Here is an 18,594-nt window from a genome sequence, read left to right on the forward strand (position 1 = left end):
AAAATGCAGGTGCGACCTATACGCGAGATATTCTGTCTTCACTCTGATCATTGCCCGATTCAGGTCGTCACAAAAAAGACCAAGCATGCAACTTAGCATTATCTACCCATGCTAACGATACAGACGAGTTACGCTATCTCTACAAAAGTCTAACGCAAGGAAAAAACAAAGACCAACATCACGGCCGATGCTGCAACTGTGTAGGTCATGCAGTTATCTTAGCTTTTACAACAAACAATGTCGCCAATTGACCTCAAGAGTGTGCTCTACGAAGGCCCCAAAAATGATAGTGATAGTGATGATAAAGATGAATTTGAGGGCTTCCATCCATGATGATAAGGAAGAGTTAAGGTAAGACGGTTAAGAATGTTAGGAAAAGCTTATCATTTTCAGTATATGGAGAGATGACAATAATGATGATAGACACTCACCGTAGTGACCTCATAACTGTCCACTTTCTCATTGTAGCTGAGATCCATCTCTGGTGCTGATAAGAGAAAAAAAAGTAAAGCATAAAGCTAATTTTCCATCCGTCCGTCCATCCATCTGCCGCTCAATCCGGGGTAGGGTCAGCCACTTCATGCAGCTCCTCCGGCGGGATCCCAAGGCGTTCCCAGGCCAGCCGAGAGACATTATCTCTCCAGCGTGTCCTGGTCATCCCAGGGCCTTCCGCCGGCCGGACATGCCCGAACACCTCTCCAGGGAGGCATCCAAACTAGATGCCCGAGCCATCTCAACACGTTCCTCTACACGCGGAGGAGTAGCGGCTCGACACCGAGTCCCTCCTGGATGACTGGGCTTCTCACCTTATCTCTAAGGGAGCGCCCGGACACCCTGCGGGGGAAACTCATTTTGGCCGCCTGTATCCAGGATCTTGTTTTTTTGGGCACGACCCACAGCTCGTGACCATAGGTGAAGGTAGGAACATTAATCAACTGGTAAATCGAGAGCTTCGCCTTTCGGCTCAGCTCCTTCTTCACCACTACGGACTGGTGCAGAGTCTGCATCACTGCAAACGCTGCACTGATCTGCCTGTCGATCCCCCCCGCCCCCCACCCTCACTTGCGAACAAGACCCCAAGATACTTGAACTCCTAAACTTGGGCCAGGATCTCATCTCTGACCCGGCTGAGGACCACTGTCTCGAATTTTGAGGTGCTGATCGTCATCCCAACCGTTTCACACTCGGCTGCGACCCGCTCCAGTGTGAGTTGGAGTTCACGGCTTGATGAAGCCAACAGCACTACATCATCTGCAAAAAGCAGAGATGCAATGCAGAGGTCACTAAACCCGACCTCCTCAATGCTTTGGCTGCGCCTAGAAATTCTAGATTTATGAACAGAATCGGCGGAGTTCAATCCTCACTAGGAATGAATTTGACTTGCTGCTGGCAATTCAAACCAAACTCTGACACCGTTCGTACATGGACCGAACAGCCCTTACCAAGGTACTCCGTACCCCGTACTCCCGGAGCACCCCCCCACAGGTCTCCCCGAAGCACAAGGTCGAATGCCTTCTCCAAATCCACAAAACACATGTCGACTGGTTGGTCGAACTCCCACGCACCCTCGAGGATCCTACCGAGGGTGTACAGCTGGTCCCATGTTCCAAGGCTGGGACAAAAACCACACTGCTCCTCCTGAATGCGAGATTCGAATTCCGGTGAGGCTAAAGAGTGTGATCTCTCTATAACTGGAACACACCCTCTAGTCCCCTTTCTTAAAAAGGGGGACCACCACCCCGGTCTGCCAATCCAGAGGCACTGTCCCCGATGTCCACACAGTGTTGTAGAGGCGTCTCAGCCATGATAGCCCCACAACATCCAGAGCCTTTTGGAACTCCCAGCAGATCTCATCCGCTCCCGGGTCCTTGCCACAGAGGAGCTTTCCAACCATTTCAATGACTTTGACCACAGAGATAGGGGAGCCCAGCTCAGAATCCCCAGACTCTGCTTCCTCAAATAAAGGCGTGTTGGTGCCATTGAGGAGGTCTTCAATGTATTCTCTCCACCGACTAACGACGTCCCGAGTCGAGGTCAGCAGTAGGGATGGGAATCGAAATCCGATTCCAATTCGGAACCGGTTCCTAGTGTTTCGAGGCCTCGACATCACAATGAAAAAGCCTTAACGATCCTTTTAACGAGTCCTGAAGACGCATATTGCGTCGTGACTGTCTTGTTGTCCAAACGCATCAAACTAGCATGGCGCCAAGAACCACCCGCTCCAAAGTTTGGCTACACTTCACCAGGAAAGGGGGTGAAAATGAAAGGTTACGATGGTTTAGCAGGAGCATTGCAGCCGTGAACATAACAATGACATAACAATGAGTAGGTTCAAACGCTCGAAAGTGTGTCTTCACTTCATGAGGGAAAATTACAACAAAACGACTGGCAATCATTGCAAGGTGGAGATAACTGCGTCGGGAGGTAATAGACTGCACCGTCCTCACCGAGACAGCTATACAGCTAGCTAAACTCCGAAATGACGATACAGAAAACGTTGTTATAATTTGCTGACTTTATTCAACCATCACTTGAAGAGTGAAACTGAAAATAGAAATGAAACAAATCAATTTCGTCCCCAATAACAAATAGGTTTGCATCAACGTAAATCTGGGATGATTAGCTGCTAATTCAGTAATAACAAAACAGTTAGCATGCGTTCGCTAGCATTAGTACATCGTTCAAACCACTACACAACTGGATTTAAGTGTCCGATCGCGAGTGGAAACACACAACAACAACACAAAAGATGATACATACAGGCGTTGCCTCTGTAGATTTTTTACAAGCATTAACAAAGGACGTAGGGTCGTCGCAGTGCTTCCCTCTCTCACTAACTCGCTCACTCGCTTGGATGCGGCATTTCTTCTTCGCATGAAAGCGCGCTCTTCTTCACGTGAGCGCGTTCTTCTTCGCGTGACGAAGCGCAAGGGCACCCCCACTTGAGTGTGAAAACACCATAAAAACTAAAAGGCATGCATTTCAATATACTGGTAAATAATACGCTTTAACAGGGGTCCCCAAACTACGGCACGCGGGCCGAATACGGCCCGCCCCCCTGAACAATACCAGAGAGCATTTTTTCCCCCCCTAATAGTGTTATTTTCTGGCCTTTTTCTGTGAAGAACTCAGAGAGGGTTATTTGGTTATTATCTATTTGATTAATAGTGTTATCATTATTAATTATTATTATATTATATTATTATTTTTATTCTATTTACTTTTGTTCCGTGAAATATCCAGAAAGGGTTATTTGATTGTGGCTTTCTGAAAAACAATAATTTTTTACATTTAGGCACTCCTGCAATCGTCACACTTTTTCTGTTACAAACTGACCCTGGCCCCTCATCAGAGAAGGGAAAAGTTACGCGGCCCTCACTGGAAAAAGTTTGGGGACCCCTGCAAGTTTAACACATATTGCTAACGGCAGACCAACGACCTGTATGCCAATATATACCAATATTTTTTATTTCTATTAGAAAAATGTTTCAGTAAAATGTTACACATTCTTGTGCATTTGCCACTTATTGCTACAGTTAATATTGAGGCTTTGGGCCTCTTTTGACCTTGTTGTGAGTTTGTAAGGTTGTGACTTCTGATTAAACAAACTCGATGCCAATCAAAATGTTTGTTCTTCTTTTTCCCCCAATTAGAATCGATAAGAGAATCGATAAAGAATCGAATCGTTAAGCAATATCAATAATGTAATCGGAATCGTAAAAATCCTATCAATTCCCATCCCTAGTCAGCAGTACCCCATCTCCACTATACAGTGTTAATGGTGCACTGCTTTCCTCTTCTCAGACGCTGGATGGTAGACCAGAATTTCCTCGAAAGCATCCGGAAGTTGTTTTCCACGGCCTCACCAAACCCCTCCCATGTCCGAGTTTTTGCCTCGAAGACCGCCGAAGCTGCAGTTTGGCCAGCCAGTACCTGTCAGCTGCCTCCGGAGTCCCACAGGACAAAAAGGCCCGGTAGGCCTCCTTCTACAGTTCGACGGCATCCCTTGCTGTTGGGCACGTTCGGGGATTACCGCGTAGACAGGCACCGACCACCTTACGGCCACAGCTCCGGTCGGCCGCCTCAACAATGGAGGTGCGGAACATGGCCCACTCGGACTCAATGTCCCCCACCTCCTCCGGGACAAGGGAGAAGTTCTGCCGGAGGTGGGTGTTGAAGCCCTTTCTGACAGAGGATTCTGCTAGACGTTCTCAGCAGACTCTCACAATACGTTTGGGCCTGCCAGGTCTGGCAAGCATCTTCCTCCGCCATTGGAGCCAACACACCACCAGGTGGTGATCAGTTGACAGCACCGCCCCTCTCTTCACCCGAGTGTCCAAAACATGCGGCAGCAAGTCTGATGACACGAGTCGATCATCGAACTGCGGCCTAGGGTGTCCTGGTGCCAAGTGCACATATGAACACCCCTATGTTTGAACATGGTGTTCGTTATGGACAAGCCCCTCCAGGTCTCACTGTCATTGCCCACGTGAGCGTTGAAGTCCCCCAGCGGAACGAGGGAGTCCCCAGAGGGCTGTACCCGGCCAGTCTTCATGGAGACAGGCCCGGTCACCAGACATTTGCTTTCAAGCCCCACCCCTAGGGCTGGCTCCCGAGGGGGGCCCCGGTAACCCCCGTCTGGACAAGGGAAACTTGAGTCCATTAAGGGGTCATTTTGAGCCATGCTTTATCTGGACCCTCACCTAGGACTTGTTTGCCATGGATGACCCTGCCAGGGGCTTAAAGCCCCAGATAACATGGCTCCTAGGATCATTGGGACAAGCAAATCCCTCCACCACGATAGGGTGATGACTTTTTCTAATAATAATAACAGTAAATCATTCTACAAGCAAATTGACAGGCTTTCAGCCAGTAAAAAAAGACCTACAATTGTCATCTGTGTTGTCGTTTTCGGGTGTTTCGTCCACTTCTTCAACCTCAGACCTCTAGAAGAGAGATGAACAAACTAGAGCTGTCAAAATTATCGCATTAACGGGCAGTAATTAATTTTTTTAAATTAATCACGTTAAAATATTTGACGCAATTAACGCACATGCCCCGCTCAAACTCATTAAAATGACAGCACAGTGAAATCTCCACTTGTTACTTGTGTTTTTTGGAGTTTTGTCGCCCTCTGCTGGCGCTTGGGTGCGACCCACGAGCATCGTGTAATTATTGACATCAACAATGACGGGTTACTAGTTTATTTTTTGATTGAAAATCTTACAAATTTTATTAAAATGAAAACATTATGAGGGGTTTTAATATAAAATTTCTATAACCTGCACTAACATTTATCTTTTAAGAACTACAAGTCTTTCTATCCATGGATCGCTTTAACAGAATGTTAATGTTAATGCCATCTTGTTGATTTATTGTTATAGTAAGCAAATACAGTACTTATGTACCGTATGTTGAATGTATATATCCGTCTTGTGTCTTAGATTTCCATTTCAACAATAATTTACAGAAAAATATGGCATATTTTATAGATGGTTTGAATTGCGATTAATTACGATTAATTAATTTTTAAGCTGTGATTAACTTGATTAAAAATGTTCATCGTTTGACAGCCCTAATTTTGTTGTTAATGCATCATGTAACATCATACTGTACACTTATTCAGCATGTTGTTCTCTATTGTATTTTTATATTAAATTGTCAAGATGACATATCTGTTCTATGTGTTGGATTTTATCAAGTAAGTTTCCCCCGAAAATGCGACTTATATGTTTTTTTTCTCTTCATTGGGCATTTTATGGCTGGTGCGACCTATACCCAGGTGCGACTTGTAGTCCGAAAAATACTGTAATTTGCCTTGCAAAAGTCCGCTACCTTAAATGCTACGAACGCTAACGTATTAACAATTCTCATAGCAAATCGCTCACACAAAACTCCATTAACAAGTGGTGCGCTTTGATATCTTGATTTTTTAAAATTTTTTATGTGTAAATGATAAACAAATAGCAGTTAAGAGTACATGAGTGCTTACCTGCGACAGGCTGCCATCATGTCTAATCTTAAGAAACCATTTGTTTTTCCGGTTAGGGAGCTCTTCCACCTGTACACATGAAGTACCCAAAATGATGGTTGATCCGTGACGTGACAGTTAAGTGATCGGAACTCACCGGTTCCATCCTGTGTCTCTCTGTGCCCATGTCCAACTTGAAGCAGTGGAAGGGAGTGATCACCTCGCCGATTTCAAGTTTGACGGGCTCCCGCTCAAACACCAGCAGGTCGCCGTCCGCCTCTTGGAAGCCCCGTGGCTGGTAGTCTCGCGGCGTGACTGACGCCAACGAAACAAGGAATTCATTTGGTTGTTAAAATACGTGATCTTCACTGTATTTTTTTGGGACTGTGTACCTATACTGTGATGGTTGGTTTATCGCAGGGGTGGGCAAACCGGTCCTCGAGGGCCGCAGTGGTTCCTGGTCTTTGTTTCAACTGACCCAGCAAAGATAGCTTAACCAATGCGGTTTCAGCAGAAATGAGAAGCACCTGACTACAATCAAGTGATTGCATTTTTAAAATAGCCGATTGGTGAAAAGGTGTCCTCTTAGGGGCAGTTTACATGGCGACTCTGCGACACAAAGACGCAATGACTGAGTAGCGGACTCGCCTCGCGTACATATGGTGTCGGCGAAGACGAAAAATTGTGAATCCTGCCTCCAAAGTGGAAGAATCCGATTGCGGGGGGTTGAGGGGGGCTTCCTCGGCATGCATATCAAAGGCTTCTGCGGCGCGAGACCGCGCCGTTAACGTCAGCACTCGAACACGTCACACTGGGCGTGCGCAGCGGTGCTACTAAACATTAAAAACAGCAAAAATGGCGGAATTTCGGCTTTAATTTACTGTTTTAATAATATTTCTAAATTAAATATGTTGAACGTTTCAATTTTTGTGCCTTTTTGAACAAAAGACAAATGACATTGCTTCGAGTGGGCGGGCATATTTTTTTCCGGGCTGAGGGAGCTTGGTGGGGTCAAAAAGCATCATTCTCTTTTGCCCTGTAAATCTGCACTGCCCCCTAGGGCCTGGCATGAATACTACATCGTTTTCATGCGGAATTGCGACATTGTTCAAATGGAGACGCAAATTTGCAATTTTTCGTATTTTCGGAGAGTCACCATGTAAACAGCCCCTTAATGGGTTGCAACAAAAACCCGCACCCACTGCGGCCCTTTGTGGAATAGTTTGCCCACCCCAGGTCTATCGGGTCTCTTCCTGTTGATTTTGAGGCATTTTGGGGTCACTTCCTATTCCTATTGGATCAAAATGTATGTGGGGGCAATTCGGGGTTACTTTTCATTAACTCATTTGCTCCCAAAAACCTATGAATACGTTCTATTTTTAATTTTTTCGGTGTCCCAAAGACGTATTTATACGTCTTTTATGTTATTTTTTCACAAGAGACATCTCTAGGTTCTCATGCAACTTAGCTCCAAAGCACAATGCTAAAAATCCATTTCAAAGGAATAAAACTGGCCACTGGAGGGCAGTAGCGCATTTTGTAAGACCCGCAACCCGATTCAACGGAACGAACGGCCGGGCTCCAAGGCAGGACTGCCGGCGGACGCCGACCGAATGGATGACCAGGACGCCAGGTGCAGGAAGTCCAAGCAGGATGACCGGGACCACCAGTGCAGCGGACGATGCTGTTGAGGCCGTACTGCTCACGCTGCCGTCCTCGGCCACTCGCATCCCCCACTACGCTCCAGTGGCCCGCAACTCAGCCGGAAACGCGCACTGCCAAACCAGCTTGCCCCCCCAGAAACACAACATGCCCCACACAAGTTCACCAGGCGAACTCCGCCACGAGGCAGTGGTCCCCACAAAAGAAAGACAAAAAAAAAAAAATCCATTGTTACACTTATAAATATTAGAATGATCAGGCCGTTGTGGGTGAACACTGTGTAGCACACGTCTTAAATCTCACTACTTTCCACTGTGGCTCACACATCAAACATCAAATTATATTCCCCGCAGACCCAGACATGACATGTCAAACAAGGATGTGCTTCCCAGGGCGAACCAATCGATCTAGGATGACATAGATCATCCTGTCAATATATTACAGCGATAAGGGAAAAGTTTACCCCGGCTGTCGTGGCCACAACAGCGTCATCTCTCAGTTCAATAGTTTAGTTATGTGTATATAAATAGTTACTTTGCTAACAAAAGCTCTATTTGTCTTGTTGTTTATGTTATTTTGTAGAAGGAAAACATTATTCAGATGTTTGGGATGTCACAAAAGTAAAAAATAGCTGTGTTAATGTCAAAGTTATGTTTGAAATGTATGCTTTTACAAAAAGCTCAATTTTTCTGTTTTTTCATCAGAAATTGGAAAATTGCTTAAACTAAGCTATTTTCTAATGCTGATTTCTAAAGAATGGAAAAAGATATGAATTAACTTTTTTTTCCTGCTGAAAGAAGAGAGTCTAATCTTTCTTTTGGTGGGTTCCATGTTTATATATAGCAATTAGGGGTGTAACGGTACACAAAAATCTCGGTTCGGTACGTACCTCGGTTTTGAGGTCATGGTTCGGTTCATTTTCGGAACAGTAAAAAAACAAAATGCAAAATATAAATGTGATAGTTGTTCATTACACACTTTTGTGCTTTCAACAATAGGAACATTCGCCTATACAAAGCTACAATTCTGCTCAAAAAGTAGCGGGTATTTAAAGATAATAATCCAACAACAATTTGCCTTTCAGACCAAGTGTATTGGTCAGCTTTGTTTCTGAAAGACGAAAAAAGAAGTCGTGTGCTAAAGAGAAAAGCAATCTCAATGACAAAGATTTTAACATATATTTTACAAATGAAATGCCTCAATGAATCTTTTTTTTTTTCCTCATGAACTGTTTTCAAAAGCTTTATCGGTGGATTTTCTCAAGTTACAGCGCCACACGAAATTAATAAATTTAATTGTGTAAGCAGGATCTTATTATTTAATTACAGGTGTTTTAGCTCATTTCAATTTATTTTACTTAAATAGGCTATTATTTATTTTCTGTTTATATTTTAAAAATGTGATGTAGTATTCATTGATATTGTATATTTTATGTTGTATAACATTAGTTCCAATGTGAATATTAGTTCCTACTTGTTTTCTTGTGGTAGGAGGGTTTTATATTGAACACGGGGCCGTGTTGGTTATTATTATAGCAGAGAAGACAGCAGTAAATCAACAAAGACAAGTCAACTGTCAGGCATGAAAATGGGTCAGGGGTTAAAAAGGTGAGAAGGGTGTGGAGGAAATATGTTCCGGGACACTGTACAAACAATAAAATATTGAGCTCTGTCGACCCACACTGTGTTTCAGCAGGGCCATGCAGAGACCGGTGAAGGAGCGGGTGCTCGTAGATCAACAGGGCCACATGTACATGTATTTAATACACCTTAAAACAACATAACTTCAATTTTAACCAGCTTTGGATAATAATTGGCTGCAACTGTGACATACTTTAATACGGAGGGGGCAACAGTGAATAGAAATCAACACTGTCATCAACACTTTCTGGCTGTGACTCAGTCAGTCTGCCTCTTTTCTTCCTTCAATCTCTGCATCAAAACTTCCTTCCTCAACTTGTTCATCTGAGACCAAACCACATCAGATGGTCACTGAGCCACCAACAGCAGTTTTCTCAAAACTATAATTTCATTATTATCCATACTTAACAACTCTAGCACCTAATAATTAATAAAGCAATGACTAGGCCTGTCGCGATAACAAATTTTAGTGTGCGATAATTATTCTCATAAATTATTGCGATATGCGATATTATTGCGCCCCCCCCCAATTTTTTTAACCAATTTACAATAGCACAGTGAGAATACAGTATATATTAATAGATCAAGTACACCCATTAAAACGCGATATTTGCTCTTAAATTCAAAAATACTTTTTAAGAAATCACAACTAAAAACAATAGACCATGCCTCTTAAGTAAAAAAACAACAATATTGATACCGCACAGAAACACAGAATAAATAAAATGTGTTTAAAAAAAAATAAAAAATTGCACTTAATAATTTAAGCATTTAGGCAAATGAAAACTTTTCCCGTCATAGCTTCTGTAATGGTGTTCCATAGGGATACAACAATACAGTTAAGTCATGGTTCGTACGATTTTTGATACGGGGGACACGATTTTCGATCCGATTCAATACATTTAATGCTCTGTAAAAAATAACAATATATATATATATATATATATATATATATATATATATATATATATATATATATATATATATTTTGCTAACGAGCAAAAATTAAATTGCCATCATATAAACATGCATTTTAGTGCATAATATTTATGTGCTTACTTCTTACTGATCTGAAAAAAAATTGTATAAAAGTGCTGAGAACAATCTTTACTGTTTGTAAAGTGAGGCAGGGCACACTGTTGATTGCTACAGCTCTCTTAGCAGCTAGGTTTACTACATGAGCAAGACATCCTATTTGTGGTCCGAATCCATCTGTGTCACGTACTGAATTAACAAGATTTGCAACATTATCTATAGTCACTGGTATGGATTGATTTGGCCTTCTTAACTTCCATTCAGTCATGACAGTTTAGAATTCATCGATGTAGTATATGGTTACGTGTCCCATAATTACTCTGGGCTCACGTAGCCAATGGCATGGGTCATTTCATGATATCTAGTGTGTGCGCACATTAAAAAAGTTAGCAAGCGCCGCTGAAGAACACCAGCGTATGACAATCGACTTTCATAAACAGGACGAGTTTGAAGCACAGCACCCTTAATTTCATTCAGCTGTTCGTTGTCAAAGCGAGGTTGATCATAGCAGCCAAGTCGGTAACAATGTTTTGGCGGACTTCGTTGTAAATATCCGGTGTTGTGTCGAAAAATAGCCGCCCCCCGTGAAATGTCACTCCTGACGGGAGCGCCCACACGTCAAAAATACCGGCGCGCCATAGATGGTCCACAGTCACTCCGGAACACTGACGCGGCCGGTATATGTTGAACAATAGGAAATAATTGGAAAGATTGGCTCCGGCGCTAGTTTCTGCCGGACCTGGAACGAAGATGCATTTTGCGCAGTTGGTAACGAGGAATCCGAACTTTTAACAGCACGTCTGCTGCAGGCGAGCACGCACGTGCACGCGAGGCGATAAATCGCAGCGGAAAAATTACCGCCTTCATTTTCATTTATCGCGCGATAAATGGAATTATTGCATATTGCGACAGGCTTAGTTACGATTGCATATTAGTTTGAAAATCGTCCCGATTCACCCTGTTTTGACACGAGTGACTTCCTGTCTGCCCGATGCTAGCTAGTAGTATTGACGCAGGAGGGCCGCGTCTCGCGTCAAATTATAAACTCTGCCGTTCTTTTCTTCTTTGTCGCGTTGAGCCGCTTCTGGGCCGCGTCTAACACACGGCCACATTACGACTGGTGTGCATTGGCTGATTGACTTTAACGCCTGCGTTTCACTGCGTTCTCGCGGCGGCCACGTTGTCGCACCGTTGACATTTCTTATACTGTCCTACCGTGTTGGTCCTCATTATAGTGGAAAAGACGGAAGTAAACATAATCTACACAAAGAAATTGTAACTCGATCGGCTCACAGCCTCGAAAAGTAAGGGTTACGTTACGTTAGAAACTCGTTCGGTACGCCCCCGTTCCGAACCAAGGACCCCGAACCGGAACGGTTCAATACAAATACATGTACCGTTACACCCTTAATAGCAATAGAACAGAATTTTTTGTTGGCCTTGCAAAATCAGTCAAAATCCAGTAAAACGTCCGAGAGCGAAGGGGGTTGCACCGGTGAAAATGGCTGGGAGTGAATGAGTTAATATCGGGCCACTTTCTGTTGATTCGGAGGCATTTCAGGGTCACTTCCTGATGTTATCCGGTCACTTCAATGGCAGTTAACCTAACTACGATTAAAAAGTGTGAATGATAATCCAGACAATAAGGTAATTGTCATATTTTTTGTGTTGTGTGAGGTCGTAAAATTCAACCGTCAGTTTCGTGAAACGGCACATTTTGCCCTTGACATTTACCGCTATCGTAGTAAGTCAACTTCATGTTGAGGAAGACTTTGCTGGGCAGAGGGCCGAGATGCTGTATCAGCATGTAGAGCTTCCTCACCAGCATGACACTAGCCAACTTGGTGTTGCCGAATGAGGCGACATCTTGGTTTTGAGTGCTGGACGAAGAACAAAAGTAAAAGGTGAACAGGCAAGGTGTTTTTATATAACCATTAATCTCAGAAGAAAGTGACGCTTTAAGGGTGGGAACCTCTCGGTACCTTACAATTTGCAATACAAGACGATAACGATGATGTCATTATATGGCAATATCACGATTATCGATACACGGCGCAAAGAAATCATTCTACGACATTCTACAAAACTACTAATAAACGGAAAAACTATCTTTCTGAATTGGAATAAGTTTATCACTAGACGTCCAATCCATTTGAAGTGGGAGGGTTCAAACGGATTGGACGTCTATGGACGTCCATGCTCTGGCGCATTTCATGTCATTTTCTGTTGATTTTCGGTCGCTCCCTTTTCATTTTTAGGCATTTACGGGTCGCTTCCAGTTGATTTTGGCACAACTACAGGTCACTTCCTGTTGATTTGGAGTTACTGAACAGGTAGTGACTCAAGAATGTCCCCAAATGAAAAGAAAGTAAATCCAAATCAACCTTTAAATGTTCTAAAATAAATAAAAAGTGACCTGTAAATGCCCACAAAATGAATGCACTGGTTTCAGTGCCATTGACAGCGCTAAACGTCCGATCCGGTCAAAATGAAATGGATGTCTAGCGCCCTCATAGAGTAAACGCAGACACTATTCTAGTGGAAGATTTTGGAAGAAAACTGTTGGTTCCTTTTTTTAAAAAGTGACATTATCACACACCAATTGCAAAGAAAGCCCACCTTTCAAAGTCCAATTGTGCCCCGACAGTGTTATAATGAATCCTGAAGTGATAAAATTCTGTCACTTTCTGAAAACAGATACAATGAAAAGATGTGTAAGATTTCTGTCAATTGCTCATTGTTTGTTATCTCATCAGGGTCGGAAGTGAGTTTACCTGCGGGTCGTTCGGTTCTGAAGAAAGCTGAAAAGGTGTCAGAAGTTGACTTAAAATCACAAGACACTGGGTCGGACGAGTGTGATTATTCAAATTTCACAACAACAAAATCCAAGAATTTTCAAGGATTTCAAGGGCCTGTACAAACCCTGTACAAAAGCTGTGTTTGGCGCGTTTTTTTGTTTATTTTACAAACAAAAGGACGATAGGTTGTTGCTGAACTATCAAATTCAGTCAAGAAACTCCTTATGCGACAGTGGGTATGTTTACATTGACACATTTATCCTGATTAAAAGCCTTGGTGAAAAGAGAGGGGTTGCTCACGCCGGGAGGATCTAAGTACAACAAAAGAACAATTGGCTAACTTACATAGCAAAAGATCACCAGCTTAAATGCTATCAAATTGCAATGTTGTTTTTTTAAAAAATTTATTTACAATGCTCTTAACAAATTGCTCAATCCGTATTCCCACAAAAAAACGGCTAAATATACCTATAAACTAAATTACGAATGCCGAAAAAAACATATTAGCTCAAACAAAAACTTACTTTATGTTAGTCTTAACAGGGAGCAGCTGGATTCATCAACTTTAAATGATTTATGTCATATTCACTGTTGCCACAAGAGGGCCGTGTATCAACCCAAATAAAAAAAATTAAATGCAAACACTTTCACAACAAACCATTACAACGGCACTGTAATTAAATGAAAGCAAAATTTGATTCGAAGCTTTTTGCAAATCAAATTATTCAAGTTTAGTGCTGCAACGTTTGATCAATTAACTCGAGTATTCAATTAGAAAAAAAGGATTCAAATTAAATTTTGCTGCCTCGAGTATTAGTTTAATGAAAGTGGTGTTGTAACGGTTTATTTTGAAAGTGTTTGCATTGAGTTTTTTTCTGAATCCAGCTGCTCCATGTTAAGACCAACAAAAGCCAAGTTTTTGTTTGAGCTAATGTTTTTTTTTATTTTTTTAAATGCATATGGAATTTAGTTTATTGGTATATTTAGCCTTTTATTTCGGAAATATGTGTCTGAACCATTTGTAAACAGCATTCTTAAAAATAAATAAATAAATACATTAAAAACAACTTTCTCAATTTTCTCAGGGGTACAAATATTTAGGAACCTCAGTAAATTACAAATAAATTATTGAGAAGTCATACAATGTGAGTTCCGGAAGTTTTTTTTAGATTACGTCTCTATAAGTGGAAATGCATCCATGATTGAAATTTCAGACCTCGACCTATTTTCTAATTGGGTGAACTTGCAAAACCACAAGGGGTGCAAAATACTTCTGCTCTTTACTATAAGTATTTTTATCCAAAAGACTAAGGCTAAAACAAAAATTTAAAGGACTGCTAAATAAACCTGCATAATATATCGTTTGAACATCGCCATCGCAATGTGCGCATGTGCAATAGTCACATCGCAGGACGTGCAATTAAAAAAAAATTTTTCAACATTTAAACTTTTGTTTTACTTCATGAACGCAGCAAGTCTGCAGATCCTGGATTAAACTGAGTTATAAAAATTAAAGTGCATGTGACACGAAAAAGCATGTTTATTTCATAATACATGCGGTATTTTATGCTCCTGAATGATATGGACCACTTGGATGTGTGTGGAAGCGATCGCTATATTTATTTAGTTTTTTTGAATCCCGCGCCATGAAAATGAGTGACTTCCGGCTTCGGTCTTGCATTGAGGAGGAGGGCGCTGTGACGTGTATGGGTGAAGGCGTCCTCTTCACTAAACAGCCGTACTGTTGTGTATGAGGACTAAGGATTCAGCTGATTTTGCAGAGCAATACGTTTATTTTTCGCATCACGCCAGCCAAATGGCTGCAGAAAAATCTTGCTTTATGAGGGAGAGGCGTGTGCGCCTTTTTGGAGTTTCAAAAGGTTCCCATTCACTGCTGATATTGGCCAAGCCCTACTACTGTGGGACCATTGGACTTACGAGGAAGTGAGAAAACATCTTGTTTTGTATTATGTCAAATACGTATACAGCGATTACAAAGTAAACACTACAAACTATCTTTAAATAAAGGACTACTTACGTTTGATCATTGATAGGCATATAAAAAGCTCTCCTCATGCATATTAGCTGCACGATAGCTGCACAACAACTGCAGCCGCCCTCCTCCGGGGAACGAACTGTAAATTGCTCTCCGCCGGGCGGTTTGCCGATCCGCGAAGCCAATCGACAACTCAGTCGTCATGTCAAATAATCCGGGCTATTTATGTGTGATTTTCCGCTTCGAAGACTTTGAAACATCACTCGGTTCAGGTTAGCATGTCAGCTTGCTGTCACGCCTCTTGGTTTGTTTACATTCTCCGAAGCCGGGGAAGGGAAATGACATATGTCCAATTTAGGTGTCATAAAATATCATTCGGGAGGTGCGACAGTAAAGGTGAAGTCGACAGTTTTGACCATTATGCAGTAATTTTGCCATGTCGTCCTGAATAAGTGCTTTTTTTATTATTTCATATTCCATTTAGCACAAGACTGTTAATAATCATGACCATGCCATTTGTTTAGCAATTGGGGAAAAAAATACTTGGATAAAAAGAATATCCTGTAAAAATATTGAAGAAAAGAGACAGAAACAGTGACATTTTGCAGCTCTCTTCGTCGCGTATTCCTCGTTGTGAATAGTTCCCCCTCGACGGGCTGACTGGTCCTTCTCAAGCCATTTATTTAGCTATTGGGGAAAAATACTTGGATAAAAACAATATCCTGTAAAAATATTGGAGTAGAGAGACTGAAACAATGACATTTTGCGGCTCTCTTCGTCGCATTTTCCTTGTTCTGAATAATTCCCCCTCAATGGGCTGAATAGTAAAACTGATGAGCCCAGTCTCCCGCTGACGTCATCCACCTGTTGGGGACGCTAGAGCCCTACAATGGTAGGCATGGCTAACCGGCAGATTAAAAGACTAATTTCTCGTCATCTGCGCTTTGCTAAATTGTTGTATATAGTCGAATCGTCTCAAAATATGATTCTAATTCACATAATAATGCTATTTAAGACTTTTTTTCTCCTTTTGTATGCTCTTTAAGGCCGATGGCGCCATTTTTCAGAGCATCGGGATCGGGTGAAAAGGATCGGGTTTTTATTTTGAAACAACATACATTCATGTTTTCCCGCTTCATGTCCGTACAGCACCATAGTGTCTCACTCTCCCTCGTGCTCGGCAGCGTGACCAAACTGTTTTTGTCGTCAACAGTGCAGCTACCCCAAACGGAGCTATTCAAGTTATTTGGTGAAAAATTTCTTGTTTTAATATCGCAATATAATATTGCAAACTCCCCAAAAATCGCAATGATAGTTTTTTCCAATATCGTTCAGGCCTACTGCTAAAGACAACACAGGTATCCATGAACACAGTGCATCGGATCATAATTTTAAATCAAAGCTGATTGGATTGAAGGAATTTCGTCTATGTAAAAATACCCAATGGGACTTTCTATCTACATCTAAGCATTGCACATACAAAAAAGCAAGAATACTCACAGTCAGGATGACAGACCGCAGCTGGAGGGAATAACAAACATGATTTGTTACAATGGGAGATGTGTAGCAAATGGGGCTGCTACAAACGATTATTCAACATATCGCTAATTATTTCTGCGATTAGTCGACTAATCAGCTCACAGAGAAATCATTTTATTACCTCTGCCAGTAGGTGAAAACTACAGAGGTGGAGGTTATGCGCCAAATATTTTTGTATATGAAACAGAAGTGGTGATTTAATTTTAAGGTCATGAGGTCAAAGGTCACAAGGCCAAATTTGAATGTGTATTATAGAGAACTCAAAAGCGAATAAAGGGATTATCATCAAGCATGCAGGATATGTTTGTGATATAAAAGAGAACATGCGATTACTGTACATTTTGTGTAATGAGGTCAAGGGTCACAGATTTGTTTGTATGTTTGTGTTCAAGATAATAATAGGGACTTATAAAACTTGCAGGATATGTTTTTAAAGCATTGATTAAACTGGGGTAGTGAAGTCAAAGTTCACAATGCCAAAGTTTCTAAAAGGTTATCCGACTATGAAAATATTTCCCAATGAATTTGATCATCGATTATTGGCTAATTAGTTGACTAATTGTGGCCGCGCTATTTCCAAATTCCAAGATTGTGGTAATAAACGGTCCAATCCATTTGAACAGTCAATATGGAATTGACGTCTATCACCGTTGATGGCAGCAAACGAACAATTGTTAAGTGTGTCTTACATATTTCATCTGGATGGCATCAAAGCACCCCTTCAACCTTCAAAAGGAAGCATGACAACACCTCATTAACATTTTTACATTGAAATCATTTTTGGGGGATACACAAAGAACAGCAATTGTAAGAAGAAAGATGCAAATGTTTACCACTCGACAAGCTGACAGGCGGGAGGACAACTGTTCTCGGCTCTAAGCACCATAACTCTCTGATCTGTAGGAAGATACTTGTTGATATAGGCTTTAAATATCAACATTTTTTAGGGAGTAAACCTAAACATACTAAAGAAGACTCACCTTGAATGTAACTTGTCCTGTAGGCACTTGCTGGAAAAAATCCACGAAGGTACATAATGCCTGACACTCCGGTAGCCAGGAGAAGTTTCATGTAAGTGAGAGACTGCTTCGCAGACACAATCTGGTCGGGAAACAGCTGAGTCTTGTGCTGAAAGAACACAAGTTTTTTATTCACACAAAACTAACCATATTTGTAGGTTATCAGATAAGGATATCAGATTAGGAACATGAAAAATTAAATTCCCTGAGCTGAGCCTCAAACGGTATTAAAAAAATAAATAAAGGAGGATCTATGCACAACAAAAGAACAAATGCCTAACTTAGATCGCAAAAGTCCGCTAGTTCAAATGCTATAAAATGCTAACTTTCTAACAATGACCTTAACAAATGGTTCAGACACATATTCTCACAAAAATATGCTAAATATACCTATAAACCACATTAAAAATGCATAAAAAAAAACATTAGCTCAAACAAAAACTTAGCTTATGTTGGTCTTCACAGGGAGCACCTGGATTCAGCCATGTGAATTGAGGCAAACTAGAAGGCAGTGTATTCACCCAAATCAATAAAACTAATTGCGAACTCTTTCAAAATAAACCATTACAACGCCACTTCAATTAAACGAATACTCGAAGCAGCAAAATTTAATTCGAATCATTTTTTTCTAATAGAATACTCAAGTTAATCGATTAATCGTTGCAGCACTAGATTTTGAGCAAAAAATAAATCTACTCTATGCTCCATAATTGTGTTTGCATGTTAGTTTTACCCGCTACTTTGACTTAACAAATATATAATGAGGAAATCCGATAATATTTACTACTGAGAAGTTATATCTATATCTCAGGGTTGCCCCTAAATATAAAAGATTGTGGCACACACCCAAATAAAAGCCACTGCGCTTTGCAAATGAGATTTTTTTTTTTTTAAAGGTTGTTTCAAACTAGGGGCAGCCTAGTGTGAAGGGTTC

The 18,594-nt window shown here is 41.5% G+C and overlaps 1 protein-coding gene across 4 annotated transcripts in view; it reads right to left on the minus strand.

The window, feature by feature from the left end:
• Positions 1 to 18,594, minus strand: part of hormad1 (HORMA domain containing 1) — a 33,488-nt gene that overhangs the window by 9,801 nt on the left and 5,093 nt on the right. For all 4 annotated transcript variants that reach the window (XM_057834742.1, XM_057834745.1, XM_057834744.1 and 1 more), the window contains 11 exons: positions 17,622 to 17,769; positions 17,475 to 17,538; positions 17,331 to 17,367; positions 16,603 to 16,623; positions 13,083 to 13,109; positions 12,928 to 12,995; positions 12,043 to 12,188; positions 6,129 to 6,286; positions 5,993 to 6,061; positions 4,889 to 4,946; positions 432 to 487 (listed from right to left, as the gene is read on the minus strand). In XM_057834742.1, coding sequence (XP_057690725.1) covers positions 432 to 487; positions 4,889 to 4,946; positions 5,993 to 6,061; positions 6,129 to 6,286; positions 12,043 to 12,188; positions 12,928 to 12,995; positions 13,083 to 13,109; positions 16,603 to 16,623; positions 17,331 to 17,367; positions 17,475 to 17,538; positions 17,622 to 17,769 — 852 coding nt within the window. The remainder of the gene's footprint in view (positions 1 to 431; positions 488 to 4,888; positions 4,947 to 5,992; positions 6,062 to 6,128; positions 6,287 to 12,042; positions 12,189 to 12,927; positions 12,996 to 13,082; positions 13,110 to 16,602; positions 16,624 to 17,330; positions 17,368 to 17,474; positions 17,539 to 17,621; positions 17,770 to 18,594) is intronic.

The sequence above is a fragment of the Corythoichthys intestinalis genome, chromosome 4 (assembly GCF_030265065.1).
Source record: "Corythoichthys intestinalis isolate RoL2023-P3 chromosome 4, ASM3026506v1, whole genome shotgun sequence".
NCBI classification, from domain to species: Eukaryota; Metazoa; Chordata; class Actinopteri; order Syngnathiformes; family Syngnathidae; genus Corythoichthys; species Corythoichthys intestinalis.